Below are 27,213 nucleotides of genomic sequence, written 5' to 3'. Positions count from 1 at the left end.
GTCCCTCTGCCCCTCCTCCCACTCGTGCACACTCTTTCTCTTAAATAAATCTTAAATATATATATATCACATGTAGCCTTAAGAACTCTCAATTGTTATCCAATGCTATGTGATTGAGAGCAATATTAGTCACAAAATAGGTATTAATAAAATATGCTGGAAATGAAATACATTTCAGGCATGCAGTCTATTAAGCTGTTCTTATGTCCACACCATGTCTGTTCAGTTTTCCAACATTTTCCCGTGAGTCTGAAGGCCACATTTCCCTTGTATTTAGTTGGGTTTCGGAGAGGATAGAGAAGAAGTATTTGCCAGAATAATTTGGTTCTAAAAGCGAGGAACTGATTTCTGATGGTCTAGTGTGGACATCTTTCCCAGTGTCTCAGTCATCTTATGTCCTTACTGCTGCTTCTCTGTTAGAATGTTGTCATTGTATCATACCGTGCCACCAATTACAGGATGTGTTTATATGGAAGGACAGAACTGAGTGTATATCCCCTAAATATCACCTGCCTTTATAAGAGGCTCTAAAGTTCCCTGACAGAGAGCTTCCCAGACCTCACCTTATCCTTAGATAAAATGGAAAGAATCCCAAACTCTTAGCAGACCTGAATCCTCCTCCCAGCTCTGCTGCTCAACTAGGTGTACGATGCTAGACATGGCCCTGCTAGTTCCTTTCTGCTCTAACATTCAGTCAGGTTTTTTTCTTTTTCCTAACTACACGTAAAACTAACTTAACACCACAAAGACACGTGTATGCTATGTGTTATGCCAGATTTTTCACATTTATTAAGTAAAAAATCATTAATACACAACATAGTTGGCATTTTTCTAATATGAAGTATAAAGAACCAGCCTTCTGTTGTTTGGAGATACGCTGCTTTCCTCCCAAAGGGGCAGAGAGGATTTCTCCTGGATTAGATTCCACAACTCAAAAGATATGACATCTCTTTGAGGAAAGCCATTGCCTAGGACTGGAATTATTTTTTGGTTAAATATTGTGTTCTTTTTGTTAAAGATACTATGTGTTGGCATGATGTAATGAGCACTGGGTGTTATCCTATGTGTTGGCAAATTGAATTTATTTTTATTTTTATTTTTTTTTTATTTTTTTTTTTTGGCAAATTGAATTTAAATAAAATTTTTTTAAAAAGATACTGTTTGTTGGAAGCTTAAGGGCTTAAAAATGTTCCCATTTTTGGCACTGACACAGACACAATGACTCAGATTCTTCCTAATTCTGGTTTTGTCCTCAGGCAGTATAGGAGAAACTAGCTCCTAGGAAGATTTGTAGATTTGTGGAAGGAATGTGAGCTCTGGGGTCAGGCTCACCCTTCCACTGTGACTTACTAGGTGCATGACCTTAGGTAAGTCATGTCTGAACCTTGATTTCTTTACCCTGTTGTGAGGATTAATGAGTCAACATATGCAACACTATGGGACAGAGTTACAGACACCAGAGCAGACTTGCTCTCAGAGGGAGATATTATTCCAGACCCACGTAGCATTTACTTCCACTTCTCAGAGGCTTGAATGGCACTATTTTGGTGCTCCTTCTCAAGAAGCTGTGATCTTGGGGAACAAAAAAGGGTTACATCCCATGACTTTTCCTAACTCGCATGCATTGACGTATTCTAAGTAATTTCTCACAGACGAGTGAGGAGGACTCAAGCTGCTGACCAGCTCTGAGCATCAGCAAAAAGAAAAGCACCATTTACTTAAAGATTATAGAAGCATCTACATTCTGGAAAATGACACTTTAAGAAGAAATTTTTTCCACACTAGGTGATTATTTACTTAAGACCAACACTCACTCTACTCCCTATCTCCTCCGCCTCTCCCTGAGGACCCATGCTCATTTGATATTTTTATAAAGATTACAAAATAGGTTTTTCTAGTGCCTAAGTTAAAACTTGCCCTTTAAAAATGATAATTATTCTGCCTTTCAGAATATTCAGAAAAGGTTCTGCTTCCTAACCTGTGATGCTGCCAGTTACCTTGGAGACAATCTCCGGGGAATTGGGTCCAAGTTTGTCAGCTCTTCTCAGATGCTCACCTCCTGCTCCGAATGTCCTACACTCTTTGTGGATGCTGAAACTGTGAGTACCCCCAATCCTGCTCTGGTGGCAAATGACCAGCCCAGCTTACTAAGGTGTGGAACCCCCAGGGAGCATCCTTGTGTTGTGGTTTGTCTGAAAGATACTGTTGGTATTTGCGAGCAGTGCCATGTTGTGACATGACCCCCAAAGGCCTGAGTCTGCATAGAAATGACTGTATGTTACTAGCTAAAGCCAAGTCATTTCAGAGAATCAGGAGAAAAATCTACCTCAGTACTCCCTCTGTGTCCTTGGCACCTCTCTCCAATAGCTCTGGTTTTGACAGCCATGAATAGGTGAGTAAACCTCTAGAGCTCACCTAGACTGTCCCCACAATGCCGGGTTGGCCAGCCAGCTGGGTCTTCAGAGGTGATATGTACTCATTTTCCTCACTCCCAAGTCTCAGATAGAGACTGATCACCCCCTGGAGGGATTCATCCAGCCCAAACTGCAAATGATGAGTTTGAGGGTTGATTAGAACATCCTCTGGCTGACTAAATCATGACTTTATGAATATAAAACTCTAAGCCTGCCTGATGGCTGAGCTCTTTGAGGGCTTATGCCCCCATGCATATCACACAACCGCCTCATATGCTGAGTAATTACTGAGTTCAGAACCAATGCAGATGTGCTTTGATTTCAAAAGTCTCTGAAGAATTGGTCTTTCCGAGAACTTGGTAGTTAGCTACCTTGCAGCAAGGAATACAATAAGAGAAATCATTCTATCATAAATGATTAAAGTTCAAATTAACTATAAAATCAGTTTGAAAGTCTGTTTGGAGTTCTGTTTTCACACTACTTGGAGTTTTACTATATGAAGATACTGCAGTTCATGCATAAAATGGATGTATTTAATGTGGGCTCCTACAGAACACTTGTTAAGATTTGAGTGTCTGTACCAATACAGAGAAAACTGGGTATTTTCATAGGAGATTTGGATTAGAGAGCTAGTATTCAATTGCCATTGCAGTTTATAGTAGAGCAAAATTATACATTGTACAACTCACTATAAACGAGGCACTGGTCCCCACTTTACATTATTTCTAAATATACTTCTCATTTCTAGCTCTGTAGCCATGCCTGTGTCTGGTTATGTTTCTATTTGCTTATATACAAATGATTTTCCTGTCTTTAGCTCCTTTCTTGTGGACTTCTGGACAAGCTCAAGTTCAGTGTTTTAGAACTGCAGGAATATTTGGATACCTACAACAATAGAAAAGAAGCCACTCTCTCAGTAAGTTTTTGTGTTTCTGTGCACATACATTCAGTTAAAATCAAATGAACCCCACCAGTGCAAGTCCTGGGGAGGTGTTGTGGTTAATCTATGAAAGGATCTTTAGAAGAAGACAGATTTCATCTATTCCTCTGTTAGGGACTGCAATTCCAATTTAATAGTGGTAGAACTGTCAACAGTATGGATTATACAGAAATGATGCCTACGAAAGAGGCTTTCAGCTTTCTTTTTTTTTTTTAAAGATTTTATTTATTTATTCATGAGAGAGAGAGAGAGAGGGAGATTGAGAGGACAGAGACACAGGCAGAGGGAGAAGCAGGCTCCATGCAGGGAGCCTGATGTGGGACTCGATCCCGGGTCTCCAGGATCACGCCCTGGGCCAAAGGCAGGCGCTAAACCGCTGAGCCACCCAGGGATCCCTGCAGCTTTCATTTTTAACCCCATAATTCCCCTACCCAGAAACTGGGAAACATAGGTATCTGCTTGATATATCTCCTTGTCAATGTCATTAACTTATCTGAGATAATTGTAATTAACAATTAACAATTGTTAATTACTTCCTCCCACTGTTTGCCTCACCTGGAACTAGATGGGGTGGGTCTCAGCTCTTTCTTCCTTTTAACTACTGTCAGTAGCTGCCTCTCCCTGACCCCATTGCTTCTCTTGGTCTCAACTCCTGCTCTTTACTCTCTTTTTCCTTCATAGCTCTAGACTGTAAAATGTTAGAGACGGAAATGATCCAGAAACCAGACCCGCAGAACCCCCCTGATTTCTGACAAGTAATTGTGTGTAATATCTGTGGGACACTTCTTATAATATGCCAAACACTATAGAAAAGGCATGAATTTTGAAATCAGATGGACGTGGGTTCAGATCACAGCTCAGCTACTTAAGGGTTAGTGACCTTGGATAAGTTACTTACCTCCTCATCTCAGATTCATCTATAAGACAGTGATAATAACTAATTTGTGGAATTGTTATAAGGATATAACAATTATAATAGTCATAGCATGTATCATTTTCTGTGTCCTATCTAGGTATCCAACAACCTGATAAGAGCTATATTTCTTAAATTAAATCATGCAATGCTCACAACTACCTTGGAGTTGCTATTATTGTCCTTAATAGCTAGGAAGTGGAAAGTTGGTATTGAATCCCAGGTCTATGAGATTCAAAAGTCCATGCTTTTAAACACAACACAGTATTACCTTTAAAATAGAAATAACCTATATAACTGCCCAGTGCCTCACACACAGAAGACATTATAAAATCACTTGCTTTTTGTTTGTTGTTATTGTTGCTGTTGATCTTTTTATGATCCTATCCAAGGGTGAGAGTTCTGTCTGACATGCTACTATAACAATTCCCATTGTCTTCTCTTTCTGGGGCTCTTTATTGATCGTGGCTTTCCAGCTTCTCCATCAGTTAATAATAATCTTTCTACTTGGTGAACAAACTAATCTTTTGATGTCAGATATGAATTTCAGTTCTTCAGTGCTTACTGTTTTGTGCTCAGAGGTTCCTTTCCACATTTGTATTACTTATTATCCCAGATACTTTAAGGATGGCGGAACCTCTAAATAGCTGAGCTGTTATTTTAACAGCCTTTCTTACATTAAGGTAGACCTGCCCTCATAGAAGCCACCCAATATAACAGAGAGGTAGGTGGGCCATGAGTCAGGTTGCATGGTCCATGGAATCACCCAGCCTGTGAGGAAGTATTGGTTTTCTCTCCAAATTTCAATCATATGAAAGGTTTCTAAGTATATATGATTTTTCAAGTTTATACATAAATTAGGAATGAATGGTCTGGTGAAACCATCCTCCAGGAATGAATGAAATGTTGAAATTATATATGTAAGTGAGCATCACTGAACCCATATGAATAGATTGTTTAATCTCAAATAGTTCATCTTTAACCAGAAAAAAATACTTTCAAAAAGTTATTACAGCAAAATTTTATAGTACTGTGATTAGAAGCTTAATCAATTTTCTCTGACAGGATTGATGATAAAAATGTTCTCAGGACATCACTGATTTTACCTATGTCTGCATCTTTCTGACAATAGTGGCTTGCAAACTGTAAGGCAACATTTGCAGGAGGATCAAGAGATGGAGTAATTACCTGTCAACCAGGGGACTCGGAAGAAAAGGTAATAAAAATCTGTTAGAATGTATCTTTTTTTGTGCTCTGACACCGTGTGTTGATTTTGATCCACCCAAGAAGCACAAAGCATGAGAAAGGAAGACACACAATGGGTCACCCCATACATCCCCAAGAAGCCAATAGAGTAAGACCGATGTTCAAGCCAAGCATGACTGTGTGTTGATGGGATTTGTGGAAGGGGAGTCATCTTTTTTGGAAAACCAGAGGTATAAAAATGATCTTTTTTGCTGGACATCATTTAACTATACTAATCATTTTCTAATAAATCTGCTCTTCATTTAGAATATAAAACCAAATTTCATTCATTCTTCACCAAATCACTGTTTTCAGTGAAAGAAATCTTTGGTGATCTTTCAGCAATTACTCTAAAACAGATTTTTTTTTCCTTCTCATTTAGAATTGCTTTAAGTACACACCTCAGACCAGCTAACTTGTAAATGTGTGCTGTATTGTCAAGGCAATGGGGCAGAAGACTATGAATGGATTAAAATCATTCATTCTACAGTCACGTACGAAGTGTCTCCCATGTGGTCCACGTGGTGGATATGATAATGAACAACAGACAAGCCTGCACCTTTGTGGAGGTTCCAATCTTGTCAGGGAGACAGACATTAATCAAAAATCATATAGGTGCAAATGGCACTAAGTGCTATTAAGGAAAGAACCATAAGCTACGCAAGATGGTAGCAAGGGAACCTGATCAAATGGGGAGGGCAGTTCTGAGAAGACTTCTCCATGGAAGTGCCATCTAAGTGGAGATCTCAAATATGAGCCAAGTGAAGGGAGAGTGAGGTAGCCAGTGAAGGGGAGTGAGTAGGGAGCCTGTTCAAAGGCCCTGAGGCAGTAAGGGGACATGGCCCTTTGCAAGAACTGAAGAGAGCCTGTGTGGCTGCTAGTGCAGAAAGCAACTTGGAGAAAAGTTTAAGAGTCTGGAGAAGCTAGCAGAAGCCAGACTGTATGGGGCTTGGGTGTTTATCTTAACAGCAATGGTACGCAATTGAAATGTTTTAATGGGTGGGGATCATCAGATTTAGGCTCCTGCATTCTACTGTAAAAAAAGGCTGAAGTGTGCCAGAGTGGATTAGGGAAGTCAGGTGAGGAAGCTGCTGCCCTGTCAGGTGCTACCTTGGAATTACATCACCACTACCGAAAAAAGCATTCTGGATTCTGTACCCTTCAGAAGATGAGAAACCATCTTCCTATGTTAGAAACAGTGCTTCTCTAAGGTATAAAAACAAAACAAAACAAAGAGGGATTAAAATTTTCAACAGAGTACTCGTGGTTCAATTCAATCTAGTGATTATTTTGAACAAGTTTGTAGTCCCAAGAGTAACTGTCCTTACTGTGGGTGAGTCCCTAGGTGAGAGCCCCTTGGTAAGTGTTAGTGAAGAAGTACAAGATTTAACAAGCAAACTACAAGGCTGACAAATATCTAGGTAGGGTTTTAACATGTGGGTAGCATTTCCACATCACTGCCCTTCTTGAGGACACATTTATATTTCACACTGTGTCTTACAGAAAACTTGCATATCCCTAAGTCATTGATCTTCCTGGGTGTGGGAAGCAAGGCAGGCAACGGCAGCCCCATTCTAGATAAGCTTGACTTCTCCAAAGCTTCATGGTTGATAGGTGATAGGCAAAAACATGGACTGGCCACAACTTCTGGAAACAGACAAATGTACATACCAAATGGTTTATCTACATTACATTTTTTAAATATGGGTTTTATGACATCACATGAGCTGTATCCCGTAAGTGTAGCAGAATGTGCCATTCAAACTACAACAGACTCTAGCCTTTCCATCAGTCCCTGTGTATGCATCTGTGATGTGCTGCCTCAAATGACTTGTGACTGATTTTCACTGGTTATTCAGTGCCATGAGCATACCCCAGAAGCAATATGGCAAATACAGTATGCATTATATATATATATATATATAATTTATATGTGTGTGTATACACACACACGCACACATACACACACACACCAGCTATGTTACAGATTTTTTTTAGCTACCCAGTAGGACCCATGCCTTCTGATTCCAGGCCTAATCTTCCCTACCCCATTCTCCGCTATTAAAATAAATTCATTCTAGAGAAAAGTTACTAAGTTATGACTTACAATTAGCAAAAACCTAGTCCAGCTCATGGTATTATTTGTCTCATGGACTATAAAAATAGTTACCTAAACATTTACCCTCAATCATCTAAATCTTTTATATTCTCTATAATCAAGTCTCAGTCAGGAAAATGCATTAATACGTTGCAGATTTTTAGGACAAGGGTTATTTTATTTTTTTTTTTTAGGACAAGAGTTTAAAAAATCTTATTTATTTGTTCATTTGTGTATAGCTTCCTGGTGAAATCTACACACTCAGGACTTCCAGTTAAATTATCCTATTTCCCAAACATTCCAGTTTTCAAGTATGTGTCTCTGTTGTGCTTATAGTTTATTTTTGCGGGTTTCTTTTGTTCAGTTGCTCCTCCCCGCCCCACCTGTTCCTTCTCCATGTTCCTCCACGAAAGATTTCTGTTGTTTTTGCTTAACCTTTTCACTTCTTGCTGGTTTTTTCTTTTTCATTTCCTCCTCATCCCACCCTTTCTGTGCATCTATGTTGTAGTCTTGTTTCTTCTCATCCCTTTTCTTGTTTTTAGACTTCATTTCTTCACTCAAGTATCTCTACGTGGCAACTCTGTTAGCTTTATAATAAAGCCTTGAGAATACAAACATGGAAAGAAGAAACTAATAGTTTTCAAGCACCGTACATATATAATCTCATTTGATCTTTTACAGCAGTCCTTGGAATAGTTTTCCCAGATAAGAAAGTTGAAGCTAAGAGGCTACCTCTCCAGGCCAGGTTCTCCCGTCTCCCAGAGGGCAAACTTACTCTAACTTAGTTTAAAGGTAAAAACATACACATAGAAAACAGCTAGAGGAGAATATCCAGCATCTGTCTAAATGTCTGTATGGTTTTAGGAACCTGCATAAAACACCCAGCAGGGCGGAGAGTGGGCTTGTTAGGAAAAGGTCAACAGAAGGCCAAATTTTGAGTCTGATGTGTCCAGCATTTTTGCAAAACCAACCTTGCTCTCTTCCCATTACTGGCATTAGCTCAGTGCATTACAGTTCCCCTGCATGGCTCATGGACACACTGATGACCAGAGAACTCAGACAATGAACAGATGTCCTGAAGAAGATGCTTTTGGCCCTTTGTATATGACAATTCTGAGGTTGAAGCTGGCCTGGAAAGCAAATTGTATACCATCTTTCAGAGAGGGTGAATCAGGCAAGGCTGGGTGATTTCTTTAAATCACTGGGATACCCCGTTAAATTCTGTTTTGTTAGTAGACTTTGGAAGTAATTTGGCCACTGGGCATGCAGCTTAAACCTCACATTCTCTAATCCCACCCACCTTACCTAAACCACTGCTAAATGTGAGGTCTGGCTGGGCACAGTGGGGACTGTAGAGACAAAGACAACTGTGTTCCCATCACAAATAACATTCAAGGCTAAAAATGGGCTATCAGGGCAAATGAGGGGGAAATCTTTACACAATACTAAAGATGGGCCTTGACCATGGATGATGTTGTCACTCCAATGAAACAATGATCTTATGTCCAGAGTTGGCAGGTATTATTTTGCCAATTAGAGCTACTTATTTGTTTCTCTCCCAAAGTAAAACCCAACAAGTGTTTGACCTCAGAGCACAGTTTATCCTCAAGTGATTCTCTCCAACTCTTTTGTTTAGTCAGGTTCCCTGTTTTCTGGAACACCTTGAAGTTGTCAGTTACTCTGAGCATCCTTTGCATGGAGACAAATGGAATGGGGATGAAAAGTGACCTTATGATTCACAGAATCATTGTCTGAATGTAGATTGCAGAATAACCATGCCAATGATTGTTACACAAGTGTTTCTGTTTCAGAGAAATGTGTCTTTAGGAAAGGATTAGTACTTGGTTTACTGAACTTAGCAAAGTAAATTCTTGAGATCTTAGGTCAGTCTGCCAGAATGGAGAGAGTGTACACATAGGTGTATGGAGTCTTCCCACTCTCAAGCCCTACCTAGCGCCATCTGGTCCTTGCCACAAGCTGATTTCTGGTCATTCCAAACATGTGGCATAAGTGAGAAGTCACTGTGGAATGGTTTGTAGAAGAGAGTATAACTCCTTGCTAGGTGTGGAATATTTGTTATCCAGTTTCTCTTTTATTCTTAACGTGAAGTTGCAGACATCAAAATAATGTAGAAAGGTTACACAGGTGATCTGGACACTTGTAACCCCATTCACAGACATGTTTTATTATGCTTGTATGATATTTTCTTAATTGGCCTGATATTTAAAAATTAAAATCACTAGCAACGGGTTTCCTGCCAAAACACAGTTGTTGTGAAAACCACCATTAAACCTGAACCAAAATGGGAAAGGAGAAGACTCCCATCAACATCATTGTCACTGGACATGTAGATTCGGAAAAGTCTATCACTACTGGTCGTGTGATCTACAAATGTGATGGGATCAACAAAAGAACTATCGAAAATTTGAGAAGGAGGCAGCTGAGATGGGAAAGGGCTCCTTCAAGTATGCCTGTGTCTTGGATAAACTGAAGCTGAACATGAACATGGTATCACCACTGATATCTCCCTGTGGAAATTCAAGACCAGCAAGTATTGTGTGACCATCACTGATGCCCCAGGACACAAAGACTTTATCAAAAACCTGATTACAGGAACATCTCAGGCTGACTGGCTGTCCTGATCATTGCTGCTGGTGTTAGTGAATTTGAAGCAGGTTTCCCCAAGAATGGGCAGACCTGTGGCATGCCCTTCTGGTTTACACACTAGGTGAAAAACAACTAATTGTTGGTGTTAACAAATTGGATTCCACTTAGCCACCCTAGAGCCAGAAGAGATACAAGGAAATCATTAAGGAATATAGCACCTACATTAAGAAAATTGGTCACAACTCCAACACAGCAGCATATGTGCCAATTTCTGGTTGGAATGGTGACAACATGCTGGAGCAAGTGCTAACATGCCTTGATTCAAAGGATGGAAAGTCACCCATAAAAATGGGATTGCCAGTGGAACCACACTGCTTGAAGCTCCGGATTGCATTCTGCCACCAACTTGTCCACCAACTGACAAGTCCTTGCATCTGCATCTTTAGGACGTCTACAAAATTGATGGTTATTGGTACTGTCCCTGTGGGTCACGTGGAGACTGGTGTTCTTAAACCTGGCATGGTGGTCACCTTTGCTCCAGTCAGTGTTACAATTGAAGTGAAGTTTGCTGAAATACACCATGAAGCTTTGAGTGAGGCTCTTCCTGGGGACAGTGTAGACTCTACTGTCAAGAACATATGTCAAAGATGTTCATTGTGGCAATGTGACTGGTGACACCAATGGCAGCAGCCAGTTTCATGGCTCATGTCGTTACCCTGAACCATCCAGGCCAAATCAATGCTGGATATGCACCTGTGCTGGATTGTCACACAGCTCACATAGCTTGCACGTTTGCTGAGCTAAGGAAGAAGATAGATCTTCCTTCTGGAAAAAAGCTGGAAGATGGGCCCAAGTTCTTGAAATCTGGTGATGCTGCCATTATTGATATGGTTCTCGGCAAGCCTGTGTTTGTTGAGAGTTTGACTATCCTCCTCTGGGCTGTTTTGCTGTTGGTGACATGAGACAGATGGTTGCTGTGGGTGTCATCAAAGCAGTGGACAAGAAGGCAGCTGGAGCTGGCAAGGCCAAGCAGAAGGCTAAATGAATATTATCCCCAATACCTGCCACCCCAATCTTAATCAGTGGTGGAAGAATGGTCTCAGAACTTTTTGTGTCAATTGGCAATTTAAATTTAATAGCTGGTTAATGATAACAATGTATCGTAAAACCTTCAGAAGGAAAGGAGAATGTTTTGCGGACCATTTGTCTTTGTGTGTGTGTATGGCTGTGTGTGTATAGCACTTTTATTAGTTTTTTTTAAATCGGTACTTTTTAATGGAAACAACTTGACCAAAAAATCTGTCATACAATTCTGAGACGCATTAAAAGTTAAATGAGAAAAAAACTTAACAAAAGTTAAAATTAAAATCACTCACACAGGATCCCTGGGTGGCGCAGCGGTTTAGCGCCTGCCTTTGGCCCAGGGCACGATCTCGGAGACCCAGGATCGAGTCCCACGTCGGGCTCCCGGTGCATGGAGCCTGCTTCTCCCTCTGCCTCTCTCTCTCTCTCTCACTGTGTGCCTATCATAAATAAATAAAAATTTTACAACAGTATGCCATTTCTGAAAAAGAAGAGCCAGCGACATGGGGCCTGCCTTCTTACAGGGCAGCTGCGAGCTTGCCCCTCTGGTCTGCTGTCCACCATTTCCCACTGCACATTGAATTCCTAACCCTGAAGGCAAGAGCTGGGTGCCAATCATCATGATTGGACTGCTGTTTTCCTTATAATAGAAAAATGTATCTCTGTACTTAAGGCCTCTAAATGGGGAAGCCAGATAGACAGGGGCTGTATGTTTCAAGAAAAAGGGGCCACCCACTAGCATCTGCTTGAGAGTGTTATTCCTTTGCCTGTGTGAGAAACATCTCCATGTATACAAGACGCAAGCAAGTGCCTGTCTGCTCAACCTGCTTACTCGGGTGTACTTTCAAGAATTCTCAGTGTATGTAAAAACAGTTTCTTAAAAATAGTGTTTCTAATACTTGGGAAGAATTTTTGAGGGAAGGCTTGTTTTAAAAGACAGGCATGATTAGTAAATGATTTAGGCTTCTGGGTGATTATAATAGCCATTCTCCTAGAATAACACACAGCATACACTGACTAGAACATAAGACAAGGAGTGTGATCTGCAGAAACTGCTTTACCCATGTTTCCTCAGCCTGCACAAGCGCAGGAACAAAACTATTCATGACCTAAAACAGCACTTCTGATTAAGAATTTGGGTTTCCCCTTCCTGTGGAATTCATCTAGAGTGGCTATCACTAGCTAGTTTAAGTTAACAGAAATATGGGTTGGGGAGAACCCCAGCTCCAGGTGCTTAGGATGGCACCATGAGTCTGAGCCCTGTAACTAATGAATATGGCTCACCTCCTGGGTCCTGCAGAGCTGGCCCCGGCAAAGCTGGAGCTGTTTCCATTTCACTCATTATGTTATTTTAGTTGGCACACTCCTAATTCAGCAGGTATTTCTGAGGACAACTTGAACATTTGACTCTTCAGATTCAAGTGTAATAATTTCCATTTAGCCCTACTACATTTCATCTTATATTCAAATCATCATTCCAATTACTAGGTCTTTTTGGACACTATCCCTCTCAGTTAGGTCCTTCCCGTCCCTGCATAATCAATGAACAAGAAGCCTGCAACCTCTGTTCTTATACAAATTGAACAAGACAAGTTGCAGTTTCTGCAGTTGAACTATAACCCATTAAACATCATCCTCCAGATAGAGTCAATTACTCTTGTGTAAGGAATCCTCTTCCCTGCGCTGATTAAAAGAAAGTGTCTGATGAATTTAAAGTTTTCTTGAAAATAGTAAATACCTCAGGCTGTGTAGTCTGTATCATAGGCTTAAAGGTATTTGTCTTTCAAAGCTTTGAAAGATATCCATGGCCAAAATCCAAAAAAACTACTCAGCAAACATAATAGTCATCAGTGTGCCAGACTCAAGTGATACTAGCAACAGGCAAGCACATACTGTTTATACCTACTTAAGAGATTAGACGCATCTATGTATTATTGGGTAAGGAAGCTGCAGCATTAGGCTAGGTTGTCTAAATTTGATCCCGTTTAAACTAATGGCTTTCAGAGATTAAATATGATGAAAATAATAGCTATTACAGTACATTATAGCTTCTGTCATGGTAAAAATTTCTCCGATTTTTTTACCTGTCTACGTCATAAGCATAGAACTCATTTCAAAGCAGCATACAGAAAAACAAGAATGGCTATGATACTGTTAATGAACAAAAATTAGATTATTCTGGGCTTTTAAGCTACCCTCTATTATCATTTCTTAATGTCTTTGTTTCTTGATATTTTTTTCTCATTCTGAGAAAACATGCCTCTAAACCCAATTTATAAATAAAGTTATATTAGCAGTACAGGAACAAGGCTTGAAGAAAATCCTTATGACCAAATAAAATGACATTACCATGACATTTTCAAAAGAATCTTAAGTCACCAAAACATAAATACATTCATAAAGGACTTATGAAGGGGGCAGCCCGGGTGGCTCAGCAGTTTAGCGCCGCCTTCAGCCCAGGGTGTGATCCTGGAGACCTGCGATCAAGTCCCATGTCAGGCTCCCTGAGTGGAGCCTGCTTCTCCCTCTGCCTGTGTCTCTGCCTGTCTCTCTCTCCCTGTGACTCTCATGAGTGAATAAATAAAATCTTTTTAAAATTTTTAAAAAAGACTTATGAAGGGATTATTCTTAAAACTTGGATACAGGAAAACAGTACAGGAGGGATAAAACGTTTTAACATATTCCATAATACGCCCCCCACAAAGGGCATTTTTCACTATCTTTTTGGAAGTTCTAAATGCAGACAAGACCCCAGCCTGTGGCCTAGGAAGGATTCTGAGATAATAAAGATCAAGGCGGCTTGCACCAACCTACCTAAAAAGGAGCGTTTAAGAATACAGAAAACTGGTGTGCGTCAAGTTGGCCATCACCCAAGAAATACAGTTTTGTGCCTTGAGAACTGAGTGGGAGGAATTCGTTGACAATGAAATTCCTCAGCACCAAGCTGGAGTCAAAAAGTCTCATTTGCCTTTATTGAACAGAGGACATTCTGCTTTAACTGATCTGATGAACTTCTTGGATTACAGCTGTGTTTTGGAAAACAGAAAAATAGCAGTTTTTTCAGTACTTAAGGTTTGGTTATAAAAACATCAAAGCATAAAGTTTTATTTTTAAGATTTTTTTTATTTATTTATTCATAAGAGGCACAGAGAGAGACGGCCGGGGGGGCGGGGGGCGGGCAGAGGGAGAAGCAGGCACCATGCAGGGAGCCCGATGTGGGACTTGATCCCAGGTCTCCAGGATCACACCCTGGGCCAAAGGCAGGCGCTAAACCGCTGAGCCACCGGGGCTGCCCCAGCATAAAGTTTTCTTGAAAATAGTAAATACTTCGGACTGTGTCATCTACATCACAGGCTTTCACATATTTAGCTTTGAAACCTATGAAAGATTTTTATGGCCAAGGTCCAAAAAACTACTCAAAAAGCAGAATAGTCATCAGTGTGCCCAACTCATGTGATATTAATAACAGGTGAGGCCAGAAAGAGACCCTTGGAGGACAGGGGGAGGGATTGGGGAGGTCACTAGTGGTGAGGCTTCATGCTTGAAGATACTAATCATTTAAAAGTTTTGTGTGTGTACTGTACCTTATATTAAGTGTAATACATTAAACTGATAATAACCCAGAGATTTTTTTTTTAGAAAGAGCTTTAAAATAAGTGTTTTTTCCTATCAAGGATTAGAAACTGAATTGGAGATGTCTTTAAATATTTTGCAGATCCAGAACCAGATATATTGATCCATAATTAGGAAGGGCCAAGTTGATTTTTTTTAATATTCTGTCAGATTCTGATCATCTTCCCACACACCCACACTTTCCTTAAAGCCAAGTCTATGGTTATGATACGATGACTCCAATAAATGGAAGCCATAATCGAACATCGCTCAGTTACAGCTTTATGTTATTCTAAACTACCCTCTAGTTCTAGATTATTTTTAGAAATTGAGGAAATTATTAAAAATGAAATACAAGAAAATTACTTCTCTTATCTCACACTTGAGACAAGATCCTTTGAAATGACTATATCTCACAGCCCTATGAAATATTCTTAAGGGGAAAGGCAATGTGACTCTGAAGAAAATGCCACATAGATTGTTAATTATATATGTTAATTTGGATAGTCATAGTTTAGCAGATATGAAGCCAAAGAGATTAAAGACTCCGCCTTAACTAACAGGTAGCAATAGTATAGTTAGTTTGAGCTACAGTTCTTTCAGATTACTCAGCTGGTCTCCTCACAGTTTTACTCCTTTCACATATTATTCACAGTTAAACACTAATATCTTCAAGCAAAAAAGTTTTGACTTCTGGTCTCCCATACTGACAAAATGTAAACCAACTAATCAGAGAATCTAAATGATTACAAATTATATTTTTCAGTGACATGTTTCCCATTCAAGCTTCTTTTTAACTGGACCGCTGTGCATGTTGAATGGGTACAAGACGTGCAACCATTTATCAAGTTTGGGCAAGCAATGCTAATACTGCTGACGGTTCTGCTCTTGGAAGAGGGCCATGCTTTTTGTTGCATGCATTACACTGACCCTGTACTTTCTTTCCTTTCCTTTGTTTCCTGTGCCATGCTTGCTGTGTAGCAAATGGAATCTCTTGCAGTAAGTTAACTTTCTTTCATACTCTTTGTCCATTTTAGGCATGGACCCATAACAAATCTTATTTTTATGGTTACTGTTATATCTCTTAGCATGTTCTCCCCTTTGCATTTCATTTTATTTTATTTGGTAGACTGAGATGTGCAGGGAATTAGTAGCATTGGGGGCTGCTTTTGTCCCAATGTAAGAAACTTAAGTTACTATGAACTCTCATACGGTCTGGGATATTTTCAACAATAACCAGCCTTATCAGACACTTAACAAAGGTCACATTTTTCATAGCTAGGTTTCCCCCTAAGTTGTGGAGGTAACATTATGTTTTTAAACAATATTTATCTTCAAGTCTCTGGCAGCTATCTTTTATACCAGATTTTAAAAGATTTCTATAAAGGTTTAAATGATCAAAAGAACAAAATGCTTTGCAAAAACAACCAAAGATCTAGTTTGGGTTAACTAATGAGTGTAGCTACTTCTTTAAACTTATGTTCAGTATCAGTATTAAGAGATCAAATAAATCTAAATCTAAATCTAGAATGGTTATTTTTCCTCCAGGGCCAGAGAAAGGACAAGAGAAAGAAAACTTCATTCAGCATAGCCTTAGCATGGACTTTGGTGATTTTTAACAATAAGGATCAAAATTCTAATAAGATTCTTCTAATAAGATTATAATAATAGGATATTCTTCCTAATGCCTAACCTAAGTTCTTGTAATTTCTCTCCCTAAACTGATTTGGCGGAACAATTTTAAGTGACCTCAGTAGCTCTTAATATTGAGCTGAGTTCTTTATAGCCCATTAGCAAAAGAAAGGCCCTATTTATCCTTACTTAACCATGTTTGAAAACAGAACAGTGACATGTTTAGTTGAAGCCACATATTTAACCCACTTTCAATGGTGACTGCTGAGCCAGGATATTCTACTTGTGAAGGCTGCTCTTTTCCATCCACCACCTAGGAGCTAACTCATTCTTGGAGTAAAACAGGCAACATATAGAGGCCACTACAAGCAGATAACAGCTCAAAGAGTAGTATGATCATTGGTGTTGGAGTTAAGATTTACTTTTCCCTCCATATACACAAGCCATATAATGAAAACATTTTAAATACAAGAGGTATCTATAGAGCTCAAGGACATTTTGTATGACTCCTTTATGTTCTTTCCATAGAAAATTTTGAATGTTCCCTTAATTTCTCCTTTTTGTAGGTATATGTAGCCCCTTTTTATCTCTGTAATTCAACAAATATTTACTGAGCACCTGAGTAGAAGCATTGTCACTAAAACTGATACAACACCTTAGAGGTTCATAGGACTGTTGTGTTTACAGATTTTGCAATGAGTGTCTACCCTCTAAATGGCAGCCAAAATTATCACATGGAGTAACCTTCCAAATTGCTGAATTATTAAATTTGACACCTAGAATTACTTAAGGTTTTGCCTTTCAAATATACTTTTAATATTTTTTTTGCTTTTTAAAACAATGTTATCTTATAAAAACTAAGATAACCACAATTAAGATGACCATAGCTATAACTTATAGATATGTAATTGGCAAGTATAATGGAAATTTGGTAATTCACTGGGTCCCTTTACAGCTACTACTCCTAATTAGTCATCTTCCAGGAACTATTCTCTATTATACTGTGAATTTCTCACTGGTATTTATTGACTGGGTTTTGTTGTTCTGATTCATCTGGAATATAACAGCTAGTTATGTTTCCTTGATTTAAAAAAATGTTTTTCTCCACCAAGGTTTCACTTGTTATACAAGAATGATCTTTAATAACGGTTTCTTCCCATGCACACTTCTCTTTAGCAATTGGAACTGTGTCAGAGATTATATAAACTGCACTTCCAGCTGCTGCTGCTTTTTCAATCCTACTGTAAGCTCATCGGCCAGGTGCACGAAGTCAGCTCCATGCCAGAGGTGAGCCACACACCTCCTGACCCCAAGTCCTACCATGGAAATCATTCCTTTCCTTTTGTTCCCCATCCCATTTATAACTGTCCAAGTCATTTTATTTCCATATAATTGATGTGCTCAAACACAAGACTTACATATGTATTGTCTTTCCTTCTATCCTCATCTGGCAGTGCTAGGACTAGGTAGGGTAAAGCAAGTGACTTGTAGCCTAGGCACAAAATTTGGAGGACCATTCTGAAAGTGCCTCATTTGGCCCACTCTGCTCCTGGCCCGGATTCCAGACATCCTTATTTGAAAGAGTTTCTTGTGTTATGGTTTTTCTTCTTTATATTTATTTACCTTTTCATACTTGCCCTTACATTCAGATAGGAAGGAAATATTATATGGCATTTGATTCTCTTCAGTTCTCCTGTCCTGCTTAGTATTAGGATGCCTTAATATTTTTAAAAGTAAAGTAACAGGGGTGCCTGGGTGGCCCAATTGGTTAAGTGTCTGCGTTTGGCTCAGGTCATAATCCCAGGGTCTTGGGATCCAGCCTTGGATCAGGCTCCCTGCTCAGTGGGGAGTCTGCTTCTCCCTCTGCCCCTCCCCCACCCCTGCTGGTTCTCTTTCTCTCTAAATTAAAAAAAGTAACAAACATACTACTTCCAAGTAAGCCAAAATTTTCCTGGAAGTGAAGAACTACTATTGCAACACAGTAAGTAAAATAATGGTGGTGTACACTGGATATTATGGGAGCACAGATGTCAAGCACGTAATTCACTGGAAGTGAAGAGGATGAAATAAGAATGCTCTCTGGAGAAAATCACACCTGAGCATATTCTTAAAGAATGAGTGTGATGAACACTGGGTGTTATACACAACTGATGAATTATTGAAAACTACATCTTAAACTAATGATGTACTTACTATATGTTAGGTAATTGAATTTAAATTTAAAAAAAGAACGAGTTGAAGTTAGATGAAGTGAGGCTAGGAAGAATGTTCAATTAAGCAGCTGCAGCATGAGCATAAAGTGGTAAAGAGGAGTATAAGCAATTTATTTTTTTAATTATTTATTTTAGAAAGGGAGAGTGCACGCACAAGCAGGTCGAGGGGTAGAGGGAAAGAGAAGCAGACTACCCATGCAGCACAGAATTGCCCAGGTTCAATCTCATGACCCTGAGATCATGCCCTGAGCTGAAATCAAGAGTAGGATGCTTAACTGAGCAGTCCAGTGGTTCCCAAAAGAAGCAATATAGTATTGCTAGAATATGAAATGGAAATCAAAAAGGAATACCAGGGATCCCTGGGTGGCGCAGCGGTTTGGCGCCTGCCTTTGGCCCAGGGCGCGATCCTGGAGACCCGGGATCGAATCCCATGTCAGGCTCCCAGTGCATGGAGCCTGCTTCTCCCTCTGCCTATGACTCTGCCTCTCTCTCTCTCTCTCTCTCTCTCTCTCTCTGTGACTATCATAAACAAATAAAAAATTAAAAAAAAAAAAGGAGTACCAGAATCAGACACAAGAGATAGGTAAGGATTAGATGACGGAAGATACTGTGCTTGGGAATGTTTTAGTTAGATTTTTAGCAGGGATGTGGAGGGTGGATTTGATGACAAATAGGCTGGAGACAGGAGACTAGTCACGATGCTGCTGAAATAGCTCAGACAAGGATGAGGGTTTCAACCAGGACAGAAGTGCTAGGTGTGGAGAGGGGACAGAAAATGTGAGAGATTATTTAGCACAAAAGGTCAATGAAACTGAGGAATGAAGTAGGAGGAAGAGTCGAGGGCGATGTTCAGGTTGTATCTCAGATGGACCAAGTGGCACATGGTACCACAGCTGACATGGTGATAAAGGACGACTGAGGCCACTGCATATCCATGCATGTTGCTCAGGGACTGAATCTGCCTACTAGACGTGCCCAGGTTTTAATGCCATCTTGCAGGCAGTTAAATGTGAGGAGCTGAGGTCAGAAGAGAAATGTGGACTAAAGGTCCAGATGTGCCAGTCATCCGTGACCAGCCAGGAGTCCGTGACACCATCCTAGCAAGAGTGCTAGGGTGAAGTTGGAGCCCCAGAAACCTTATGTCAGAGGAGGGGAGAGGAGGAAACACAAATGACAGCCTTCTTACCATATTCTCACTAGGTTTGATAAAAAGGAAATGACTGTAGTTTCTAAGTATACTTTTAAATGCCAATTTCAAGGGAGGGGTATGAAGACCTCTTCACAAGCCAGGCTTCCTCCACAGACTTACAAATTATTAGATAAAAGAACACAGTTGATACAAGTGATAGGACATGTTGTCAAGATAAAGTTTGCTATTCTAGCAAATGTTAATATGAACCTTCTAGTCCATCTCTGCTCAAAAAATAACACACATGCAAATGTAACTCCTGTCATTTCCCATATTTAAAAAGCAATACATGTTTCACTTTAGAGTAATAAATTATATATCCATACCATGTGTATATATATTATGTATAATTATTTAAATCTAGTAAATTTAAAGTGAATTTTTCCTTGTTTTAAATCTAGGTAAGTTTTAAATGCTACACACACATACACACAATATATAAAACATCTGTAGCTTAAAAGCAATTAAGATATTGACTTTCAAACTTAAAAATGATATAAAATTCTCTAATCAGGGATCCCTGGGTGGCGCAGCGGTTTGGCGCCTGCCTTTGGCCCAGGGCATGATCCTGGAGACCCGGGATCGAATCCCACGTCGGGCTCCCGGTGCATGGAGCCTGCTTCTCCCTCTGCCTATGTCTCTGCCTCTCTCTCTCTCTGTGACAATCATAAATAATAAATAAAAATTTAAAAAAAAATTCTCTAATCTTTTTAATGAATTTTTTAATATTAAATTTAATATTATACTTGACATACAATATTTGTTTTAGGCCTATAATGTAGTGATTCAACATTTCTATACATTAGGGAATGCTACCCCAATAACTGTAGCTACCGTATGTCATCAAAGCTATTATAGTATTATTTACTCTATATGCTGTACTTTTCATGCCTATGACTTTATAACTGGAATTTTGTGCCTCTTAACCCCCTTCACATCTTTCACCCATACCCCAACTTTCCTCCCCTCTGGCAACTGCAAATTTATTCCCTATATTTGAATCTGATTTTCCGTTTATTACTTTTGTTTTTTAGATTCCACATATAAGTGATATTATATAATATTTGTCTTTTTCCGCCTGACATACTTCACTTAGCATTATACCCTCTAGGTCCACCCAAGTTGTCACAAAGGCAAATCTCATTCTTCTTACGGCTGTGTAATTATCCAGAGCATACGTGTGTGTCCACCACATCTTCTTTATCCATTCACCTATTAACGGATTCTTGGGTTGCTTCCATATCTTGGCTATTGTAAATAATCTTGCAATATATCTCCTCAAATTAGTGTCTTTGTTTCCTTTGGGTAAATGCCCAGTAGTGGAATAAGTGATTTCACATAGTAGTTCTATTTTTAATTTTTTGAGGGACCTCCATACTGTTTATACATCCCCACCAACAGTGTACAAGGGCTTCCTTTCTCTACATCCTTGCCAGCCTTGTTATTTCTTGTCTTTTTTATATTAGCCATTCTGACTGGTGTGAGGTATCTCATTTCAATTTGCATTTTCCCTAACAGTTAGTGATGTTGAGCATCTTTTCATTGAACTATTGGCCATCTGTATATCTTCTTTGACAACTTGGTTATAAGGTCCTCTGCCCACTTTTTTTTTTTATCAGATTGTATGAGTCTTTACATATTTTGGAGATTAACCCTTTATCAGATACATCATTTACAAATCTCTTCTCCCATTTAATAGGTTACTTTTTCATTTTTTGATGGTTTCCTTTGCAAAAACTGGTTTACTGCCTATGTTTTCTTTTAGGGTTTTTATGATTTCAGGTCTTACATGTAAATCTTTAATCCATTTATTTTTTTACATGGTATAAGAAAGTAGTCCAATTTTTCCAACACCATTTAGTTAAATGATTTTTACTTCTCCATTATATACTTGTGCCTTGTCAATTAATTGACTATGGAAGTATAGGTTTATTTCTAGGCCCTCCCTTCTCTTCCAAGCATCTATGCATCTTTTTGTTTCTTTACCATACTGTTTTTGGTTACTATTTTAGCTTTTTAGTATAGTTTGAACTCTGGGGTTGGGATGCCTCCAGCTTTGTTGTTCTCTCTCACAATTGCTTTGGCTATTGGGGCTCTTCTGTGGCTCCACACAAATCTTGGGATTATTTGTTCCAGTTTTATGAAAAATGCCAGTGGTATTTTGACAGGAATTGCACTGAAGCTGTAGATTGCTTTGAGTAGTACTGACATTTTAAAATATTAATCCTTCCAGTTCATGAGCATGGTATATCTTTCCATTTGTGTCATCTTCAGGTTTTGTTTGTTTGGTTGGTTTTTTTTTTTTTTTCATCTTCAGTTTCTTTCATCACTGTCTTATAGCTATCAGAGTGCAGATCTTTTAAGTCCTCAAGTTTATTCCTAGGTATTCTTTTTTATGGAATTGTAAATAGGATTGTTTTTCTTAATTTCTCTGATAGTTCATCTATTAGTAGAGTACAGAAATGTAACAGATTTCTGTATATTGATTTTGTATCCTGAAACTTTACTGAATTCATTTATTAGTTCTGACAGTTTTTTGGTGGAGTCTTTAGAGTTTTCTATGTATAGTATCATGTCATCTGCAAATAGTAATGGTTTAATGTCCTCCTTACCAATATGGATGACTTTTCTTTTTCTTGTCTGACTGCTGGAGCTAGGACTTCCAGTTCTGTGTTGAATAAGAGTGGCAAGAGTGCCCATGCTTGGCTTGTTCCTGATCTTAGAGGAAAAGCTAAAAGCTCTTTTTTTCCTGTTATGATAATATCCTCAAGTATGTCACAAATGACCTCTATTATGTTGATATATATTCCTTCTATACCCAATTTATTGAGCTCTTTTGTATGAATGGATGCTGAATTTCACCAAATGCTTTAAACCTATTGAGATGATAATTTTTATCTTTCATCTTGTTAATATGGCTTATCACATTATTTTGTAGCTATTGAACCATCTCTTTATCTCTAAATAAATCCCCTTGATCATGGTAAATGATCCTTTTAATATATTAATGAACTCTGTTTGCTAATGTTTTGTTGACAATTTTATATTTATATTAATTAAGAATATTGGCCTTTAATCTTTTTCTGTACTGTGCTTGTCTGATTTTGATATCAGGGTAATACTAGCCTTATACAGTAGTTTGAATCATTCCTTCCTCTTCAATTTTTGGAATACTTTGAGAAGGCTAGGTATTAAACTTTTTTTTTTTTTTTTTTTTTTGCATGTTTGGTAGAAGTCACCTAAGAAGCCATCTGGTCCTGAATTTTTTGGTTTTGGGGAGTTTTTGGATTATTCAATTTCATGACTAGTAATTGGTCTATTCAAATTATCTATTCCTGATTCAGTCTTGAAGATTGCTTCTAGGTATTTATCCATTTCTTCTAGGTTGTCTAGTTTGTTGGTGTATAATTTTTCATAATAGTCTATTATTGTCCTTTGTAATGTGTGCTGTCAGTTGTAAATTCTCTTTTACTTCTGATTTTATTCATTCAAGTCCTCTCTTTCATGATGAGTCTGGCTAAAGGTTAGTCTTTTTTTTCTTCTTTATTGTGTACTTTTTGTTTCAAGTTTTTATTTAAATTATAGATAGTGTAATACTGGTTTCAGGAGTAGAATTTAGTGATTCATCACAACAAATGCCTTCCTTAGTACCTGTCACCTATTTAGTCCATCCCCTGCCTCCCCTCCATTAACCCGCAGGTTGTTCTCTATAGTTAAGAGTCCATTATGGTTTGCCTCTCTCTTTTTTGCTTCTCTTTTCCCTATGTTCATATGTTTCTTAAATTCCACGTGAGTGAAATCATATGGTATTTGTCTTTCTCAGACTTATTTCGCTTAAAATAAGATGCATGAAAAGATGATCAACATCACTCATCACCACAGAAATACAAATCAAAACTATGATGAGAGGGATACCTGGTGGCTCAGTCAGTTGAGTATCTGACTTTTGGTTTTGGCTCAAGTCATGATCTCAGTGTTGTGGATCAAGCCTCATGTCAGGCTCCACATTCAGCAGGGAGTCTGCTGGAGATTCTCTCCTTCTCCTCATGCCCACCCCCTCATTCTTTCTTTCTCTCAAATAAATCTTAAAACACACACACACACACACACACACACACACACACACACACACAATGATGAGATACCACTTCACACTAATCAGAATGGCTAAAATTAACAACACAAGAAATGACAGGTATTGGTAAGGATACTGAGAAAGGGAAACCCTCTTAAACTGTTGGTAGGAAAGCAAACTGGCGCGGCCACTCTGGAAAACATTGTGGAGGTTTCTCAAAAAGTTACAGGTAGAATTACTCTTTGACCCAGCAATTACACTACTAGGGATTTACCCAAAGGATGCAAAAATACCGACGTGAAGGGACACATGCACCACAATATAGCAGCATTACCAATAATAGCTAAATTGTGAAAGAGGCCAGATGCGCATCAACAGATGAATGGATAAAGAAGATCTGTAGTTTTTTTTTTCCTTTCAGCATTGTGCAGGCCAAAAGGAAGTGGCATGATATATCCTAAGTTTCTGCTAAGAAATCAGCTTACAGCTTTATGAGGCTTCCCTCCAGTGTAACTAATTGCCTTCCTAATGCTGCTTTTTAGATTCTCTAATTTTTGACATTTTAAATATTATGTGAATTTCTTGGGTTCATCTTATTAGAGTCTCTCTGTACTTCCGGACCTGGATGTCTGTCTCATTCTCCAGGTTAAGGAAGTTTCTCTTTCTTTTCTTTCTTTCTTTCTTTCTTTCTTTCTTTCCTTCTTTCTTTCTTTCTCTCTTCTCCTTCTGACACCTATAATGTAAATGTTAGTAAAACTGATATTGTCTAGAGGCCCTTTAACTTATCCTCATTTTTTAAAATTCAGTTTTCTTTTTGCGTTCAACTTGGGGGCTCTTCATTACTCTGTCTTCCAGATCACTGACCCATTCTTCTACATCTCTAATTCCCTCTGTATTTCATTTTAGTTACTGTATTCTCCAACTCTAACTGGTTCTTGTTTGTATTTTCTCTTAGTAGTTCAGGACTTATAATTTCAACAGAAAGATAAAACTACTAAACTCAAGTTTAGTTTATGACCATGACTTCAAAGTCTTATCTGTTTTGTTTAGTAATTTTTCTGATTTTTTATCTTGTTCTTTCATTTGGAACATACTCCCCTCTTCCCTCATTTTGTATAATTCTGTTTCTATATATTAGGTCTTGAAAGTAGTAGCCTGATACAGAAGGTGTCCTGTGGAGCCTTGTAGTACATTCCCTGGTCACCAGAACTAGGCACTCCCAGGGTGTCCTTTTTGTGGGCTTTATGTGCCTTTTTTTTTTATATAAACTTTTTATTGGTGTTCAATTTGTCAACATAGAGAATAACACCTGCGAGCTCATCCTGTCAAGTGCCCACCTCAGTGCCCGTCACCCAATCACCCCCACCTCCCGCCCACCTCCCCTTCCACCACCCCTAGTTCGTTTCCCAGAGTTAGGAGTCTTTATGTTCTGTCTCCCTTTCTGATATTTCCCACTTATTTTTTTCTCCTTTCCCCTTTATTCCCTTTCACTATTTTTTATATTCCCCAAATGAATGAGACCATAATGTTTGTCCTTCTCCGATTGACTTATTTTTTTAATAATAAATTTATTTTTATTGGTGTTCAATTTGCCAACATACAGAATAACACCCAGTGCTCATCCCGTCAAGTGCCCCCCTCAGTGCCCGTCACCCATTCACCCCCACCCCCTGCCCTCCTCCCCTTCCACTACCTCTAGTTCATTTCCCAGAGTTAGGAGTCTTTATGTTCTGTCTCCCTTTCTGATATTTCCTACCCACTTCTCCCTTCCCTTCTATTCCCTTTCACTATTATTCATATTCCCCAAATGAATGAGAACATATAATGTTTGTCCTTCTCCGATTGACTTACTTCACTCAGCATAATACCCTCCAGTTCCATCCACGTTGAAGCAAATGGTGGGTATCTGTCGTTTCTAATGGCTGAGGAATATTCCATTGTATACATAAACCACATCTTCTTTATCCAGTCATCTTTCGATGGACACCGGGGCTCCTTCCACAGTTTGGCTGTTGTGGACATTGCTGCTATAAACATGGGGGTGCAGGTGTCCCAGTGTTTTGTTGCATCTGTATCTTTGGGGTAAATCCCCAGAAGTGCAATTGTTAGGTTGTAGGGCAGATCTATTTTTAACTCTTTGAGGAACCTCCACACAGTTTTCCAGAGTGGCTGCACCAGTTCACATTCCCACTAACAGTGCAAAAGGGTTCCCCTTTCTCCACATCCTCTCCAACATTTGTGGTTTCCTGTCTTGTTAATTTTTACCATTCTCACTGGCGGGAGGTGGTATCTCATTGTGGTTTTGATTTGTATTTCCCTGATGGCAAGTGATGCAGAGCATTTTCTCATGCTCTTGTTGGCTATGTCTAGGTCTTCCTCTGTGAGATTTCTCTTCATGTCTTTTGCCCATTTCATGATTGGATTGTTTGTTTCTTTGGTGTTGAGTTTAATAAGTTCTTTATAGATCTTGGAAACTAGCCTTTTATCTGATACGTCATTTGCAAATATCTTCTCCCATTCTGTAGGTTGTCTTTTCATTTTGTTGACTGTATCCTTTGCTTTGCAAAAGCTTCTTATCTTGAAGTCCCAATAGTTCATTTTTGCTTTTGTTTCTTTTGCCTTCATGGATGTATCTTGCAAGAAGTTACTGTGGCCAAGTTCAAAAAGGGTGTTGCCTGTGTTCTCCTCTAGGAGTTTGGTGGAACCTTATCTCACATTGAGATCTTTCATCCATTTTGAGTTTATCTTTGTGTCTGGTGCAAGAGAGTGGTCTAGTTTCATTCTTCTGCATGTGGATGTCCAATTTTCCCAGCACCATTTATTGAAGAGACTGTCTTTCTTCCAGTGGATAGTCTTTCCTCCTTTGTCGAATATTAGTTCACCATAAAGTTGAGGGTCCATTTCTGGGATTCTCTATTCTGTTCCATTGATCTATGTGTCTGTTTTTGTGCCAGTACCACACTGTCTTGATGACCACGGCTTTGTAGTACAACCTGAAATCTGGCAGTGTGATGCCCCCAGATATGGTTTTCTTTTTTAAAATTCCCCTGGCTATTCGGGATCTTGTTTGATTCCACACAATCTTAAAATAATTTGTTCCAACTCTCTGAAGAAAGTCCATGGTATTGTGATAGGGATTGCATTAAACCTGTAAGTTGCCCTGGGTAGCATTGACATGTGTCTTCCTTTTGT

At 39.0% G+C, this 27,213-nt stretch overlaps 2 protein-coding genes across 2 annotated transcripts in view; one reads left to right on the top strand and one right to left on the bottom strand.

Moving 5' to 3' along the window:
• Nucleotides 1–27,213, bottom strand: part of ZAR1L (zygote arrest 1 like) — an 89,763-nt gene that overhangs the window by 22,055 nt on the left and 40,495 nt on the right. The gene's annotated exons all lie outside the window — the stretch shown is intronic.
• The window catches only part of FRY (FRY microtubule binding protein), a 260,730-nt gene that overhangs the window by 229,177 nt on the left and 4,340 nt on the right, over nucleotides 1–27,213 (top strand). Inside the window, exons 56-59 of the mRNA XM_038573337.1 lie at nucleotides 1,950–2,099; nucleotides 3,232–3,330; nucleotides 5,400–5,483; nucleotides 17,721–17,831. Of these exons, the coding sequence (XP_038429265.1) occupies nucleotides 1,950–2,099; nucleotides 3,232–3,330; nucleotides 5,400–5,483; nucleotides 17,721–17,831 (444 nt within the window). The remainder of the gene's footprint in view (nucleotides 1–1,949; nucleotides 2,100–3,231; nucleotides 3,331–5,399; nucleotides 5,484–17,720; nucleotides 17,832–27,213) is intronic.

This window comes from Canis lupus, chromosome 25 (genome assembly GCF_011100685.1).
Source record: "Canis lupus familiaris isolate Mischka breed German Shepherd chromosome 25, alternate assembly UU_Cfam_GSD_1.0, whole genome shotgun sequence".
NCBI classification, from domain to species: Eukaryota; Metazoa; Chordata; class Mammalia; order Carnivora; family Canidae; genus Canis; species Canis lupus.
The sequence above is the reverse complement of the archived record's forward strand: the minus strand, read 5'-3'. Positions and strand labels throughout refer to the sequence as shown.